The sequence below is a fragment of the Oratosquilla oratoria genome, chromosome 11, assembly GCF_046742065.1.
Source record: "Oratosquilla oratoria isolate Oo_2021 chromosome 11, ASM4674206v1, whole genome shotgun sequence".
NCBI lineage: Eukaryota > Metazoa > Arthropoda > Malacostraca > Stomatopoda > Squillidae > Oratosquilla > Oratosquilla oratoria.
This window is the reverse complement of record NC_134787.1, coordinates 1937090-1955520: the sequence shown is the minus strand read 5'-3', so window position 1 is coordinate 1955520 and position 18431 is coordinate 1937090. Positions and strand designations below refer to the sequence as shown.

Genomic DNA, 18431 nt, shown 5'->3' with positions numbered 1-18431 from the left:
TATAAATATATATATATATACATATATATTTTTTTCTTTATTATATCTGTTTTTCCCCAATTCTACTTCTTCTTATTCATTAGATTTGTGATAACATCTAATTGTTGTATTGTTCTTTTTCTTGTTCAGTTTATCTTGGCTGCTTTTTATTTCTCATTTTATTTTAGGGTGGCTATCTCTTGAGTATAGTTAGGATTGAATTTTTTCTGTTATCCTTTTTGAATGTATCTTTTGGTTGTTTTACAAATTGCTGTTATCTCTTCAACAACTCTATATATAGATGGGAACTGTTTTATATAAAAAATCACTACATATTTCTCTATATCCACTGTGTACTCTGGCCAATTTGTTTGTTTGTAGTTTATAAATACTCTTGTGTGCATTTGTTGTATTTATTCCTTCTAGTTCTGTAGTAACCATTATTGAGTGCTGGTCTGAAGGGAGGTCATATAGGATTCCCAATGTCATTTGTGTTTGTAAAGATGGAAGGCACAATGTTATGTATAGGAATATTGTTTGTTGGTTATTTTGAAGGAGTTACCTAATGGAGTGATTGATAGAGTTTAATTTGTTTGAGTTAGGGAATTGTTCTAGCATTAATTATCCTCTCTGGCCTGCTGTTTGCATGCTAAGTCAGACTGGATGATGCACATTCTGGTCACTTACTAGTATATGGTTTGTTAGTGAGCTGAGTAGATGAAGTTCAGGGGTGTAGCCTCTGGGGTTGATGAAAACAAAGACAAAGAATACTACTATGTGAACTGTAGGGTGCTGTGTTGTATGTGTATTGATGATCAAGCAGATGTAGCCAAGCTTAGCCTGGCAAATCCTTGTTTTATTTTTTCTTGCCTTTCCTTGCATTCCCTAGCTTGGCATAGCCAAGTCTTGCCATGGCTTGCCTTGCATAACCTGTCCTAAGGCTTCAGAAAACTACACAGCAATTGTGAAATTATTAAAGTAGTGATATGCTCATAGTAAGTTGCGTTAAATAAGGTCTACATTAGATTTGGTTCAGGTTTAAGTTAGGTCTATTGAAAGCTAAGTTAGCTTTAGGATAGGTCTGGTCAGAGACAGGTTAGGTTTAGGATGCATTTGGTAATAGTTAGGTTAGGTTTAGGATGTATTTGGTAATAGTTAGGTTACGTTTGAGATAGATCTGGTCAGAGCTAGGTTAGGTTTAGGATAGGTCTGGTCAGAGTTAAAGTTAGGTTTGGCATGGGTCTGGTCAGAGCTAGGTTAGGTTCAGGATAAGTTTGGTAAGATACAGATTTAGGATGAATTGTTAATTAGGTAGGGTCATTAGGTTAGGTTGTTGGAGTGTGTAACTGAAAGTATTATCTAGCTAAGATCAAAGGGAAACAATTGGGAGATGGATGGGAGTGGGTGCATGCCATGGTTGGCTGCCTCCTTTATATGAGGGAAGTCTTTGAAAAAGTATTTTGTTATAATAAATAATTGCTTAGTTTTGAAACTCAAGAAATGCATCATAACAATGACAACTGTTTACAAATACTTGCTGATTTTAAAGAAATATTTTATATTCTTGGATACCAAATATTTGTTAGGTTTTCTTAAATTTAATCATACATTTCTTGGACTTCTGTACATGTGGGAAAGCAGCACATCCCCAAATCACCCACCACACACTTTCCAGATTGTAGGCAGAGGTGCATTGCAACATGTATTGGTTTGCAGCTGATTCACAGTCAGTACCCTAATTATAGTACACAATGGTGGTGTGTTGGACTGTTTGAACTGTATTTTGGAATGGGTTTGAGCATGTGCCATCGAACTTGTAAAGGTAGTCCTTGTCTGAATTAACTTGGACCAGTCATTGATCTGTAAAATGTCAAATTCAAATATCTTGAAATTGTAAATAACATACTTCAGTGTCAAATAAGGACAGTAATAATGTAAGTAAACATGAGAAAACAATGCCCACCAAAGAAGCATGCTTTCATTATCTAAGAGAGGAAAATAAACTCAGATAACTAAAAAACAAAGTATCACAACTAATCATTTACCAACCTCCCACTCGAAATCTTTCACTGGATACATCCTTAAATATTGTGATGTATAACTGGGATCCATGGTCTTATCATCTATGTCATGTGTGGAATTCAAATTGTTTAGGTTAGGTGAAAATAACGAAAGCGAGGCAAATCTAAAGGTAGATAACATTTTATTTCCACCATATTCCACGACCCCTTCCAGGGTATCAGGGTACTTTTCATAATTTCCATATATTGACTCATGTCAACAGTAGAGTGCAGAAACTGCTCATGCAAGAAAAAGTGCACAATTTCAGCAATGCACGTGATTTTGGTTACAGTAATCGTGTGTGGGATAAACCAGCTTCCTAGACGCAAGCTGAAAAATAATAAGGAAATGTTTACATTTTTTATTGCTAAGAAGCCAGTCGTGTGAACGTAATCGATTATTTGTAATCGATAAATTCGATTACTTTGAAAAAATTGTAATCGATTATTTTTCAAAAATAGCATACTTTAACGATTACAACAGATTCCTATAGTAAACAGTTATATAGTGTAAAAGATAACACAAGTCTATGTTTGAACGTTTTCTTTAATGCCACAGAGTCCATGCGCACTTCGCCTGTAGGCATGTAGTGCAGGTTGTGACAACATGACTGGATAAGGACCTTGGTGCCTCACTCACTGACACTCGAAGGCTCCATACAAAATACAAATCCAGGTATGACATTTCTGCTAATGTTTTTCTGAATTATTTGCCAAATGATGAATATAGCACGAATCTTGGACAGCAGGCAGTAGAGAAGACTGAGAACATGGCTCCTGTTAGGGCAGATAAAGCTAAATAGTGTGTGCCTACAACTTGGTAATGCATTTTATTCCATTATTTCAGACTGACGAAATCACAGCAGCATGAATGAGGACAGAATAGAATCCAAGCGTCCCCGTAGCAGTAGCGTGATATGGGAAAATTTTGAAAAGGTTGCTGATTCACCAGGTAAAGCAAAATGCCTAATTTGCGGTGCAGTATACCACTACTCTCAGAACTCATCAGACCTGATTAACCATTTGAGTGCCGAACATGGTAGTTCGTATGAGAGTGCGAAGGAGCAAGCTATCTCATTTGAACCAGCATCATCAGAACAATCAAAGCGTCCTCGCAGCAGTAGCGTGATATGGAAACACTTTGAAAAAGTTGCTGATTCACCAGATAAAGCAAAATGCCTAATTTGCGGTGCGGTTTACCAACATTCACAGAACACATCAAATTTAATTAAGCATTTGTGTACTAAACACGTTGGTTCACATGGGAGTGCGGAGCAAAATATCTCAATTAAACCGGCAGCATCAGGACAAACAATGGATCCGAGCAGTAGTTTGATATGGGAACATTTTGAAAAAGTTGCCAATTCACCAGGTAAAGCAAAATGTTTAATTTGCGGTGTAGTTTACCAGCACTCACGGAACACAACAAATCTGATTAAGCATTTGAGTACTCAACACGGTAGTTCACATGAGAGTGCGGAGCAAAATCTCTCTTTTAAACCAACAATTTCCGGTCAAACAAAGAGTCCTCGCAGCATTAGCATGATATGGGAACACTTTGAAAAAGTTTCTAATTCACCCGGTAAAGCAAAATGCCTAATTTGCGGTGTAGTCTACCAACACTCACAAAACACATCAAATCTGATTAAGCATTTGAATACCAAACACAAAGGTTTATATGAGAGTGCGAAAGATCAAAATATCTCGCTTAAACCAACAACTACCGATCAAACAACGAGTCCTCGAAGTAGTAGCATGGTATGGGAATACTTTGACAGAGTTCTTAGTTCACCAGGTAAGGCAAAATGCATAATTTGCGGTACAGTTTACCAACACTCACAAAACACATCAAATCTGATTAAGCATTTGAGTACCAAACATGGTAGTTTACTTGCGAGTGTGGAGCCAAAACTCCCAATTGAAATAGCAACATCAGAACAACCAAAGCATCCTCGCAGCAGTGGCATATGGGAACACTTTGAAAAGGTTGCTAATTCACCAGGTAAGGCAAAATGCCTAATTTGCGGTACAGTTTACCAACACTCGCAGAACACATCAAACCTCATTAAGCATTTGAATACCAAACACAGTAGTAGTTCATATGAGAGTGCGAGAGAGCAAAATGTCTCGTTTGAACCAGCAACACCAGGGCAAACAAAGTGTCCTCGCAGTAGTAGTATGATATGGGAATATTTTGAAAGGGTTTATAATTCACCTAGTAAGGCAAAATGCCTAATCTGCGGTGCAGTTTACCAGCACTCACAGAATACATCAAATCTAATTAAACATTTGAGTACCAAACATGGTAGCATATATGAAAGTGTGAAGGAGCAAAAAATATCATTTGAGCCAGCAACATCAGGACAACCTGTAGTGACGCCCTTGCTTTCTTGTGTTTCAGTCTGGGATAATGACAAAAGTTGTGCAGGAAAATTAGTTAATACATAAAGAAAATTTATAAAAGCAACCAGAATAATAAACAACTTGGTAATGTTTCATGGAGGAATTTGAGAAAATATAAAAATTCAAGAAGTGTGAGGAATTCTATATTTCGTGTGTGCGTTTGTGAATTGTGTAATTTTTATAGTTCTATCGGAAAAGTTTATTAAATCTTAAAAGAAAACACCGCTTAGTTAACTGAAAACACTGCCAGATAATAACAAAAAATAGCGCATGCTATAATGTGGAAAACATATTGGAACGAACCACCTCTCTAGAGGTAAAGATGTGTTCTCTCTCTCCGCCTCACTCCCTCCTTGTGACGATGGTTTCTCCTTTTCTTATTGTTGAATAACACTGTGAAAAAGATAAGTTGTTACCTTTTTTCGTATACAGACTAGGGAAAGTGAAGAGTGAATTAAAATGAAACATTATTACTTTTAGAAATAGTTAAAATTGAACGTTACGTTAGTGTTATGAATTAGGTGAAATCCTAAATTCGTAGCGTACAGGTTTCCGCGTTTCAGGCGGTGAGTATAAAATTTGAGGCCCATATGTGAGATTGAAAGATATGGGAGAACAGTGGAACTTAAATAAACCATGTTGGCCCTAAGATAAACAAATCGACTTTCGTCCGGAACTGAGAACATGGATAAATGGAAAGTCCCAAGGAAGGAGAACCCCTTGTTGTTTTACAATGAATTACAAGGAGCTGATTCATTGTACACAAAATGAAAAAATTACTCAAATCTTGTCCTACATTTTTATATGTTCTGGATGTAAAGCAGAGTTATTATTTGTATCGTTTACAGAAACTTTGGTTATATATCTGATATTTATTGTGGCATAGATATTTTTTATGTATTTGTTTCATCTGATTAAGTCAATGTAATGGTTTATTTAGTTATATTTACACATGTATTGTATATATAATATGTATATACATATATATGTGTATGTATGTATATGCAAAACAAATCACTAAGCCTGATGATGTACGAAAACGTTCGGTATTCAATTATTTTATTCTCCAAGTGGTTTTTGCAAATACACACACACACACACACACACACACACACACACACATATATATATATATATATATATATATATATGTATATATATATATATAAATATGTATATATATATATATATATATATATATATATATATGAGCTGAGAGAAGTAAGCAAGAGAAAATAACATGAGTTACAAATAGAATAAAGTTGAGATGGGCTGGGCATGTGGCTCGTATGACCATAAAATTCCAAAACGAGTTATGGTGGGTAGAAGCCTGGAAGAAGATCCAAAGGTAGACATTGAATGAAATGGATGGGCAGTCTGGACGCGGTGTTGGACAAAGGAGGAATAGTATAATTAAACAACCTAGGTGGAATCAGCACAGGACCGAAGAACATGGTGAGGATTACCGTTGGCGGACCAGAATCTACCGGAGGTTCAAGATCCAACGGAATAGAGAATATGTGTGTGTATATATATATATATTATATATATGTGTGTGTGTTCGTGGACAGGGAGGACCAGTTTAGACTATTGTTGAAGGTTTATTTGACCAAAATGTGTTATATATATATATATATATATATATATATATATATATATATAAATATATATATATATATATATATATTGTCATTGCTTCTAGTAGTAGTATTTGTCCTATAGTCAGCGCAACGAGAAGTGACCGTTAAGGCGGGGTTAGGAGATTTCCCGGTGTTGCCACATCTCCACAGATAACACGGCCCGCACGGCTCACACTGAATGCAGTGTGAGGGGGGGGGGGGGGTGGCAGAGAATAGATGTAGCGGCACGTCGCTCTCTCTTGCTCATATGCCATGTCTATAACTAGAGGAAACGAAACCTTTGTATAGAAAACAGTGCTTTGATTTTTACCTCAGTGGTGTGTGACAAAAATTATAATATAATTATATGTGGCAACATTATAAAAATATAAAATAAAATCCTAAAATGAAATTATAAAATAATTATATGTGGCAACACAGGGGGACTCCCAGTGCTCCGCCCTAACGGCCATTTCTCAATGCAACGAGTATAGTCAGAACTTTATTGACTTGAAACATGACTTGGCCTCTAAATAAATTGTAACTAGCATATACCATTGTCTCATTTTTTAATACCCTGGTGACCACGCGGGTGCTTCCAGGCACCGAACACTCTGCGGTATTACTGGGCACTGCATGCCACTCAAGGGGCAGCGTGAAGGAAAAGATGCCGGTGTACGTAGCCAGTACAGAGGAGCCATACCATCTGGGCCTGGATTACCTGGTGGATTGAGTGTGAGGCGGTCATCGACTTCAGGAGTCTGATGCTGAAGATGCGCCCTTAATCCTCCCGGACAACACCTAGCAGGTAGTTAATCCACAGCTAACAGACCCCCAGACCTAAGGTAGAGCTCAGTGCATGCTGCCAGGAAAGGGCTAGACAACAGAAGTCCACGGAAGCTTCGGAGAGCAGCCACAGCTGACAAGTGTTGCGAATGACGGACAACCGGGAAGGCTCTACCTGAGCAGGAGTTCCACACGCCTGACTGAGTTCGATACGTCGCCTTCTGTCTCAATTCTCGGACATGTTCAGCAGTGGAGACGGATGTCACCCGTACGCCGTTGGTGCGTCACACCGTCAACACCAAAGACAGGCCGCTGATCAAGCATCCTCCGAGGAGTTCCAATAGCGAAAAGAGATGAGCAAGATATGGTCGCTTTGGATTTGATGGAGAAGTCTGAGAGGCCCTGGTCGTCGCCGGTGGTCCTGGTTACGAGAGGGGTGTTTCCAAGCGTTTTTGCGTCGACTACCTGGACCTAAATGCAGTGACTTTGAAGGACTCCTGTTCCTTACCAAAGATCGACGACATGTTATACGTGCTGGCAGTGCAGTGGCTCTCCACGCTGGATCTCAAGTCAGGTTACCACCTGGTAGGGATGGAGGAAGTAGACAAGAAGAAGACGGGCCTCTTGTTCAGGCAGAACTTGTGGCATTTCATCGTGATGTCCTCCAGCCTATGTAACGCCCCCCCCCCCCCAGGTGTTTCGAGCGTGTCATGGAAGTCTGCCCTTTGTTGATAAGCTTGTTTAGTTCTACTCCATTTCGTCTCTCCTGCTTTTAATCTATATAGTCTTTCTCCTTTTAATTATGTCGTTTGTAGCTTTGGAGTATTTGTTTTCTTTGATATTCTTTCTCTGCCGATTCCTTAATGATATTCACTAAATTCAAATTTATACTTTCGACTGTGTTCTCGTTATTTTTTAATTAAGAGCTTCGAATCTTTGGAGAGAGTGGTGTAGGGAAATTCTAGGATGGAGCAGATGCATTCTATTCTCTAACGTCTCGACAGTCTTCGAATCTGTTTTAAATTTCTAACTAGAATTCCTTCTTTTTTATCCTTAATCTTCGCAAAGCTTATTTTCCTTTTCAAAAGTAGTTTATTCCTCTCAGCTTTGAAATTGAATTTGGCTGTGCAACCTACCATCTATGGTCACTACCTATATCTACTTTATCTATGACAGTAACATTGCAAACGCTCTTGTTCTAATCTCTTAATGTGAAGTCTTTTTTTTTTTTTTTTCCTCCAGGTCCATTTACTACCTACACGCCTTTGGAAGAAAGAATTCATTGCCTGGGAGACTTCACGATATGCATTATCATCACTGAGCAGATATTTCATCTTCCTCTCGTAGTCTGAACTGTCCATCACCACTACGAGACGAAGAACTTCGCATACAAGGTAAGAAAAATTCTCAAAAGTTCAGATGCAGGTAAAAAGCTCCTTCACTTATTGCCAAATCTCCCACGCACAGCTACGATGTATGGTCTGCCCAAAACACACAACAATTATATTCCAATGAGACCTACATCAGGGATAGAGAGTGCCCCCCACAGATTAGCAGGTATGTTGGTCAGATATCTGTCCCCCCTCCTGGGAACCATCAGTGGAGCTCATCTCAGACACTCAGGGGACCTACTAGACAGAATCCGAGATATCTCCGCCAGAAACAAGAAGTTGGCCAGCCTGGACGTGAAAAGTCTCTTCACATGTGTCCCCTCGGATAAGGTAATACAGCTCCTTAGGGATAGAATCGAGAAGGAGAAAATCGACTTCCCCCTGCCCCCCAACCATTTTGTCGATTTGATCAAACTTTGTGTTGAATTTAATTATTTCAAATTCCAGGACAGTTTCTTCCACCAGAAATTTGGCATGGCCATGGGCTCTCCATTAAGTGCAGTCCTGGAAAAAAAATTCATGGAATTTCTAGAAACAGGACCCTTTGCCAACATCGTTCCCGAGCATGTGACCTGGCTGCGATATGTGGACGATATCTTACTCGTCACACCCAGGCGTTTCAATCTTCAGCGCTTGCAGACGGCCTTAAACGAAGTGGAGCCCACCATTCAGTTTTCCCTAGAGGAAGAAATCCACGATTCTCTTCCTTTCCTGGACACACACATCTTTAAGTACGGTAACCAACTTGAATTCAAAGTGTATAGAAAGCCCACCAACAAAAATTATTTAATTCATTTCTACTCCCACCATGATATAAGGACCAAAAGAGGAGTAGTAATAGGCTTTTTCCTTAGGGCATTTAGGATATGTAGGGCAAAATACTTAGAAGAAGAGTGCAGGTTTATTAAAGAGACCTTTTTAACACTAAAATTTCCAGAATTTCTTTTAGATAATTGCAGACAGCAGGCCGCTAAGATTCGGGAAAGCCGTAGGCAGCAGGACAGCACAACAAGACGTCTCGTGTTGCCAACCGGCGACGTTGCCACCAACATGACACGTCTTTTAAGAACCACCAACTTGGAAATAGTGTGCCAGACAAGCAGAACGATAAAAGACATCACGAAGACGGAAATACACAACAACCGGACACCGGGCACCAAAGCCGGTGTTTATCGTCTTCCGTGTTCAGGATGTGATAAAGTTTACATCGGAGAAACGTCACGCGACCTGAATACACGAATACGTGAACACCGTTACGACGTCAGGCATGATGTCCCCACCAATGCATGTGTGACACATAGAAACAAGGAAAACCATCTTATGGACTAGAAGAATGCAGAGCTGCTGATACGGGAACTAGACAAAATCCGCAGGAAGTGTTTAGAAGTGCCTTGTCTGTGTATTGACATATAATACATAATTATACCTTACTCGTTTCTATTTTATTCTCATTTCCAAAGACGGGGCCTGGAGATAGTGTTGATGAATGAGTATTAGGATAGTTTGGGCACATGGAAAGAATTATTGAAGAAATATTAGTAAAAGAAGTGTGGAAGGCAGAAGTAGAAGGAGTGAATGTGAGGGGGCGTCCTAGGTTTGGATGGATGGGGTGAAAGGGGCATTACAAAAGAGGAATGTCTGTGGAGGAAGGACGGGAGAGGACAGAAGATAGGGGTGAATGGAGAGGGGTTTTGTATAAATGATGCTGTGATGCATGAGGGGGAGTGGATGGGGGGTGAGGAAGTATGTATGAGAAAAAAAATTTGACGCCGCCCGAAAGGATTTCTCCCCGTCTTCTCCTTTTCTGCATGGGGGGACGGAAGGGGGGGGGTTCGCCGAATTTATGAAGCGGCCTTGCTGTGGATGTGCTGTGTCTTGCGACACTGTTTCTGACCCAGGGCAGTGGACAGGATGCAGGGATGACCCGTCATCCTGGAGGTGCCAAGATAAGAGAGAGGGTGGAGGGGAGGGGAATATATAGGAAATGGAATGGGTGGGAGTGGTTTCCATGCCTTTTTCTTTTTGGCTACCTCCCGTATAGGGGGGGGGGAGCGTTTGGTATATGTATGTAATTGTGTTAACATCAATTAAAATTATACTTAAGAATATTTTTATTTCAAAGCAGATGATGTGAAAAACCCTGGAATTAATCATCAAAAGTGGTAAAAAAAATAATAAATCGATCTCATGAAATCAGAACCGATGTCTGAACTAAGTGACTGCTCATTTTTACTTATGCCATAGGGAATTTGAAAATATTTATAATAGTTTTAATTCATGGATAAATTTTGTGTTACATGGTGTAATATATATTGATTTAAATGTAATAGATTCATAATATCATATTTTTACTGTTATTGTTGTTTCACCCATTCCAATATCAGAATATATTATTATAAATAGGTGTCTTCATGGCAGCCACACAACCATATAGTATATACGTTGACGAGTTCTGGCCAACAATATTTGCCACTTCTACTCATTTTGGGATATAAGATAAACAATACTACAACCATTTATGTGCACACTATGCATACATGCTTTGATGCTTCAACAAATAGATGTAATACTGTTTATTATTGTTGACAAAATACGTAAAAATCGCTTATTTCTTTTGCAGATATTTTAGTGGCTGGTATGAGACCAGTTAATTTTTTATCCCATCACCTGTGGAAATGTATCTATATTCATTATTTTTGTCATGTAAATTTTGTATAGACGACACAATTAAAGATTATTATATATCTGTTTTAAATAACATATTTTTACATAAAATACATTGTCATATAAACAAGGATAGTAAATGAAATAAAGTTTTATTTCGGGCATTTGACATTTTCATCGACTACTCTTTCGCTGTTGTTTGTTGTTGTTGTAAACATGGCAGAATCAAATGGACCCACGTACGCTAGTTTAACCCCTGTCAACCCAACCATAATAAATGGGGTGGCAGGGATGGAATTGGGAGGACAACAATATGCAACACAGCAGTCATTGTTAACAGAAACGGCAGTGATGAGTCCAGCTCCAGCACCTCATACAGCTTTACTACATAGTGATGTTACTTCGGTGGTAACAACTACAGATTCTAATGTGGCTCCAGTTCAAGCACCAGCAGTTCTACCCTCAGTGATTGAATCTTCTGTGGCTGTAAAGGCAGAACCTCCACAAGACGATGAAATTCCTCCAGGAATAGTGGATAGGAATTCATTAGTAGCAGTACTGCAGTTTCTAAAAAAAAACAATTTGAAAGTAAGTGCTTCTGTCCATATTAAAAATAATGCAGTGTAGAAAGGTACACATAGGTTGAAAGTAAATTAACCTGGATAAGATTCCAGAAACCCACAAACACTGATATTTAATGCTGAAATTCCAGAATCACACAAGCACAGATTTATAAAATGAAAATTACCGTATATTTCCACGTATAAGACGACCCTAAAATCCAAAAATTCACCCCCTTAAAATTGGGGGTTGTCTTATACTACCATTATAAAAATCAGACCTTGAATTCTACGTGAGATGACTTGGTAGGCTAGCCTGCCGATAACCACAGATACACCGGAAATGATTCACCTTATGATAAGAACTGGTAATAAAGGTAATTAATTCATATTTACCATATATATTATTGGCATATATTTATAGTAAATTGCAATTGTTAATAAATTCGAGGAATAATTCTATATTAATGAAATTATGGTACTTTTAACGGTCTCATGAAATGTCGATAATGCAACCAAATACTAATTTTTATATAAAATTATGCATTTGAGCAAAAGCCGTCATTGTATGTGTTTGGTCGGCGTTGGGCGACTTGGGTAATTTTGCAGAGGATAAAAGCGTAACTTCTCTTGGTCAAATTATACGAAAATCACACATTTTAAAGAAAATAGGTCATATAATGCAACCATATGCTAATTTTAATACATAATTATATGCATTTGAGCAAAAGCCGTTATTGTTTGGGCTTGGTCGGCTTTGGTCTACGTTTAGTGAGACCGCAACCTTTTTCTTTCGCTAACTTTTCAGTAATTTTCAAGACTGAAAATAACAATTTTGGATTACAGTACATAAAACGTTTATTTATAAAAAATATATATTACAGTAGTTGCATTTAAAACATAGAAAATTTAAAGATTATAAAATTATAAAACTTAATTTCTAATCATCATCAATATATATTACACATCAAACGTATTTCTAAAACCTTTATTTTCAATAAAATTACATTATATTTAAAACTTAAAACATGATAAAACTTTATTTATTTATTTATATAAAACCCTTCAAACTTGTCATAATCATCACTCTGTTTCGAAAAGTTGTTCGAACATATCACAAGATTCCTCAAATATGCCTTCATCGTAGGGATTCCAGTCCGGTTCCGGTGAGTCAACTTCGGCTTTGTCATCACTTTCATACAATAAATCATCTTCAGTGCCATCCATGGCATTAGAGATTCCAATTTTTTTTTTTAAAAGGTTTTACGATACTTTCGACCTTAACACTTTCCCAAGCTTTAATAACAAACTCGCAGAGAACATCAAGTGATGCACTACGCATAGCTCCACCTTTTGTAAATGACTTCTCTCCATTCGTCATCCACTCGTTCCATTGATACCTAACGTTATCTTTAATTAAATGTCGAACCAGGAACGTAAACAAATCGTTTTTGTTAGTTGACGTGTGTTCTCAGAAAATCATGATACATGATTTGCTTTGTTATTTCATTTATTTTGAATTTATAAGGATACAGTAAGTAATTTATCTGGTATAAGGATACAGTTAAGTAATGAGAAAGAAAAGAGAAAAAGAGAAAAAAAACCAGCGGATACACGTAATCAAAACAATTGTCTTTGTACGGTAGGTTTGATACACTGATGCTTTTGTAATTTAGCAGTCGTATTATACTACCGATATGAGATAAATTAATAAAAATTTGCTCTAATTTTGTACCTCGTCTTATACAAAGGTCGTCTTATACATGGAAATATACGGTATGTCCAAAAGTTCCTAGGCTAATGTAAACAGTAAATCTTTAGTTTCAACCATGGGAGGAATATAGCAATAGAAAATTAAATATCAATTTCATAAATTAAAATGTATCAACGTAATACGCAATTTTGTGTGCGGAAATGGAAAACAAAAAAGGTGCTAAAACAGATTTCTTAAGTAACGAAATCGTGTATGACGAATGGTACGCCATGTTTGTTATGGTAGATGCTGACGTCGAAGAAATGAAAGGATGATAAATTCATCTAAGGTAAACTAAACTAAAATAACCTAACCTGTGTTTAATAAATCATTACCTGCAAATTAGATGTCATCTGGCTCGTCCTCGTTGTCGTCATTGTGAGAGACGTTGGCGGGCTTTTCAACCACTCTCTCAGCTTGCGGAGTATACAAATTTATATTTAATTTTCTATTGCTATATTCCTCCCATGGTCGAAACTAAAGATTTACCAGTTAGGTTAGTTTAGTTTATCTTAGACGAATCTATCATCCTTTCATTTCTTCGACATCGGCATCTACCATAACAAATATGGTGTCCCGATCTTATGCTACCGACTTCGTTCATTAGCATATTTAGCTTGTAGCAAGGTATTTTTATTTTCATTTCCGCACACAAAATTGCATAATACGTTGATACATTTTAATATACAAAATTAATATTTAATTTTCTAATGCTATATTCCTCCCATGGTCGAAACTAAAGATTTACCATGTAAACTAACGTAAACCGACTTAACCAAACATAACCATTCAGAAAAAGAAAATCTTTTCAGACAATTTATAGTTTCACCCAGCCAACGATTTTGATATGTGGCTTATGTGTTTCTGGTAAGAAAAGTTGTGATATGAACGATGGTGTACATCATTTCCATCACAAATGCGTACTTTTCAAGTAATTAATGAAGTTATGCACTTGTGCCTACATCTCCCCAACGATCTTGGGGGGACCTGTAGGAAATCGGGGTTTTCGGGTGAGGAGCACTAATAAATCGAGTAATGCGCATTGCAAAACAGCTATAAAATGAATAAGAACAAAGAAAAAAAAGATATAAAAAAAACATAAATTTCACCTTTGAGGTCTGGAGTGTGGTTGGCTAACATGAGCGGAAGCCATGTTTGTTTACCAAGTTACCAACGATTTGAAATATTTTTCGTGGACAATTTATAGTTTCACCCAACCATAGAATTTGATATGTAATGTATGTGTTTCTGGTGAGAAATGTTGTGATATGAACGATGGTGTACATAATTTCCATTGCAAATGTGTACTTTTGAAGTAATTAAGTATTAAATTTATGCACTTATGCCTACATCTCCCGAATGATCTGGGGGGACGTGTGGGAAATTGGGGTTTTTGGGTGGGGAAGACTAATTAATGGAGTAATGTGCATTCCAAAACAGGTATAAAATGAACAAAAACACTTAAAAGATATAAAAAAGAAAATAAATAATAACATTTTAGGGCCGGAGTCCAGCGGTAGCCATCTTTGTGTTTTTACCAAAGATTCGAAAAATGTCTCGCTAAATCTGTTACAATTAGCGAAGTCCACTCCAGCTGCACAAGACTTCCTAACCATAAACTAACATTACCTCCGTTAGGTTAGTTTAGTTTAGTTCACGGTTACCAAGTCTTGCGCGAGCGGCTGCCCTAAATCTAGCGCTTCTACTCACAAATACTTACAATCGTTAGTAAACAAACATAGCGCCATGCGCGGTACCTGCTGATATAGGATATTTTTGTTTTTTATGGGTTTCTTTAGTCTTCTTCATTTTACACCTGTTTGGCAACGCGCATTACTCCATTTATTATTCATCCCCACCCAAAAACCCCGATTTCCCACACGTCCTCCCAAATCGTTCAGGGGATGTAGGCATAAGTGCATAACTTCAATACTTAATTACTTCAAAAGTACGCATTTGCGACGGAAATGATGTCCACCATCATTCATATCACAACATTTCTCACCAGAAACACAAGCCACATATCAAATTCTATGGTTCGGTGAAACTATAAATTGACCTTTTTCACTATACATTTAGCAAAGGCCACTCCACACACGCAGGAGTTGTTAGCCGTAAACTAACGTAACCTAACTGTGCGGTTAGGTTACGCTAGGTTAGGTTACGTTAGGTTATGCTAGGTTAAGTTATGCTAGGTTAAGTTATGCTAGGTTAGGTTACGCTAGGTTAGGTTATGCTAGGTTAGGTTACGCTAGGTTAGGTTACGCTAGGTTAGGTTACGCTAGGTTAGGTTACGCTAGGTTAGGTTATGCTAGGTTAGGTTACGTTAGGTTAGGTTAGGTTACATTAGGTTATGTTAGGATAGGTTAGGTTACGTTAGTTTATGGTTAGCAACTCCTGCGCAGGTGGAGTGGCCTTCGCTAAATGTAGCTGATCTAGCAATAAATATTTCGAATCGTTGGTAACTTGGTGAACAAACATGGTTTCCACTCGCTATAGCCGACCACGCTCCGGACCTCAAAGGTGAAATTAATGTTTTTTATATCTTCTTTATGTGTTCTTGTTCATTTTATAGCTGTTTTGCAACGGGCATTACTCGATTTATTAGTGCTCCCCACCCAAAAACCCTGATTTCCCACAGGTCCCCCCAGATCGTTGGGGAGACGTAGGCATAAGTGCATAATTTCAATTAATTACCTGAAAAGTACGCATTTGCGATGGAAATGATGTACACCATTGTTCATATCACAACATTTCTCACCAGAAACACATAAGCCACATATCAAATTCTATGGTTGGGTGAAACTATAAATTGACCATCTTTTCAATTGCAAAAAAGGAGAGAAAAATATTTCCTTGATACTGGAATGGAACGTAATTAACTTGAAACTTGTGTTGCCTTATAGGTTTCAAATTATTGCAATGATACTGATATTTGTTTCTACCATATATCAATGGTTTAACTCCCCTCCTCCCCTATTATATTGGAGACATACTGGGAAAATGGGATTTTTGGGTGGGAAACTGATGTGGTGGGTCGTACTAATTACCGACAACTACCAACAAGGACTATCAGCTCCAATGATATTATTATTAGTTAGTATTGGCATAAATCATTTATTGTTGCTATATTTTATTGCATCTGTAAGTAAGGTGCAGCATTTGACTCTATCAATATTGAGATGGTCAAGATGTGATACACTATTAACAACTCAGAGCTTGACACGAGGTTTGAGACACCATGTGTGTTTTTGATAGTAGTGGAGGACAAACTAACAGAAGTGTAAGGATGGATCTATCTTGAATGTTAAGTAATAGAAGTAGGGCTAGGGCTAAATAGTCTTATATGATTACATTTTAATCTTACCAAAACAACTTGAGCTATGAAGCAGTTCTATTACCATGGTTAATTTCCATCATGATCACTTTTTTAAGTTAATATTGTACCATATTTTATTATATCTACAAGTATAAAAGTTTGTAGCCACATCAATATAGAGATATTAATCAAGATTTCTGATATACCTTGGATATGCTGAAATGACCAATTACTTAAACTATAAGGCAGTTCATGGCATCTCAAAGCTCATGTTGAGCTCTTAAGTTGTTGTTAGTGTATTACATCTTGATTATGTTATTATTGATGCAGCCAAATGGTTTAAAACTTACAGATACCAAATATTGCACAAATATTTTATTTATACCAATACAGTACTCATTCATTGTGGACAGGGGTTATGTTCTTGAAACTGATATTGATAATAAAACTGTCAATACCAATACAGTCACATACCGGTAATTATTTATAATCTAGTGTGGGTCTCCTAAGTCAAAGTATGTGAAATAAATGTATTTGTAAGGATTAAGAAATATTTTCTTTAGAAAGTATGCATAATGAATATGTACTATTTTGTTTATATGCTTGTCTGGTGACACGTCTTTGGTGATAATTACTCTTAGGATCTTTTCAGAGCTAACTTTCTTTACTTCCTTTTTACTGATTTTATATTGTCCTGATTTTTTTTTTTTTTTTTTTTTTATATATAACTTTTTCCAAACTCTATTATACTACATTTCTTAATGTTGAAGTTCACTTTCCACTTTTGACTCCATTCCCAGACTTTGTCCAGGTCTCTCTGTAGTGATTCACAGTCTTTTTATGTACTTTCTTTAGTAGTTTTGTGTCATCTGCAAAGAAGTTCATACAACATTTTACACCATCCATGTCATTTATATATATAACAAACATTATCAGAGCCAATACTGATTCTTGTGGGACTCCACTTATCATTTCTTCCCTGGTCGAGTTTTTATCTCTAAGCACCACTCTCATTTTTCTTCCATGCAAGAAATCTTCCACCCATTTAACCACTTCCATATGGTGACACCTACGTAGGTGGCATGAGGAGAAAGTGGGTACATGATGATGCCGACGTCTGCATCTTGATTATATTTATTGTGGTCGTACCTACGTAACCTCCATTCTCTCTAAACTGGCTTCATCATGTTTTCTATGGTTATCAAAATTCATGGGTGAAAGAGAATGAACAATTGAGCACTCACTTTATTTTTTATAATGCGATTATTATGACGCAACATCGCACGTCAGGCAGCTAATGCTGCCAGACGTGCGATGTGCCCCGGAGTGAAGAGGAGGGTAGAGTGGATTAGGTTAGGGTAGGTTAGGTCAGGATATCTTAGGTTAAGTTTAGTTAGATTATATTATGTTAAGTTGGGTTTGGTAAGTTAGGATCAGTTAGGGTAGGTTAAGTTTGGTCAGGTTAAGTTAGGTTAAGGCAGTGGTCAATAATCTGCAGCTCTTTCAGGCCACTTGTGTGGGTCCAGAAGCTTCTTGAAAAATAATTACTCCATCTAAACAAAGACATATACTGAAAATTTGTAAACCTTCCAGTCAAAATCTGTATTTACAAATGAAAATACAATTGGGATGAAGGAAAGGGAGAAAGATCCCCCAGTGAAAGAAATAATTGTGACAGAAAGAAATAAGGGACCAAATAATAAACCTTGATGCCAGAAAATCACATGGACCAGACACAATTGCAAACTGGATACTAAAAGAATGTATTGATGAACTAACAGACAAAATATATAAGATAATGGATTGCTCACTCAAAGATGGAAAAGTACTGCAAGATTGGAAAAATGCCAATATACAAAGGGGAAGACAAGGAAGGTCCAACAAACTATAGACCAGT

General features: G+C 37.3%; 3 protein-coding genes across 6 annotated transcripts in view; 2 read left to right on the top strand and 1 right to left on the bottom strand.

Moving 5' to 3' along the window:
- The window catches only part of LOC143029549 (protein-lysine N-methyltransferase EEF2KMT-like), a 32781-nt gene extending 29973 nt beyond the window's left edge, over positions 1-2808 (bottom strand). The window contains exons 1-2 of one of the 4 annotated variants that reach the window (XM_076192214.1): positions 2029-2607; positions 1641-1839 (exon numbers count right to left, since the gene is read on the bottom strand). In XM_076192214.1, coding sequence (XP_076048329.1) covers positions 1641-1673 — 33 coding nt within the window. In that variant the 5' untranslated portion in view covers positions 1674-1839; positions 2029-2607. Of the gene's footprint in view, positions 1-1640; positions 1840-2028; positions 2608-2679 lie in introns of those variants that run through there. The other 3 variants (XM_076192213.1, XM_076192212.1, XM_076192211.1) reach the window with 3 other exon arrangements.
- On the top strand, positions 1661-4515 carry LOC143029548 (uncharacterized). The gene is made up of 3 exons (XM_076192210.1): positions 1661-1705; positions 2599-2715; positions 2887-4515. Exon 3 carries the CDS (start codon positions 2907-2909, stop codon positions 4485-4487), a length of 1581 nt encoding a protein of 526 aa, XP_076048325.1. The 5' UTR covers positions 1661-1705; positions 2599-2715; positions 2887-2906; the 3' UTR covers positions 4488-4515.
- Positions 4516-11087: 6572 nt separating this feature from the next.
- Positions 11088-18431, top strand: part of LOC143029546 (transcription initiation factor TFIID subunit 5-like) — a 76955-nt gene continuing 69611 nt past the window's right edge. The window contains exon 1 of the mRNA XM_076192206.1: positions 11088-11490. Coding sequence (XP_076048321.1) covers positions 11119-11490 — 372 coding nt within the window. The 5' untranslated portion in view covers positions 11088-11118. The remainder of the gene's footprint in view (positions 11491-18431) is intronic.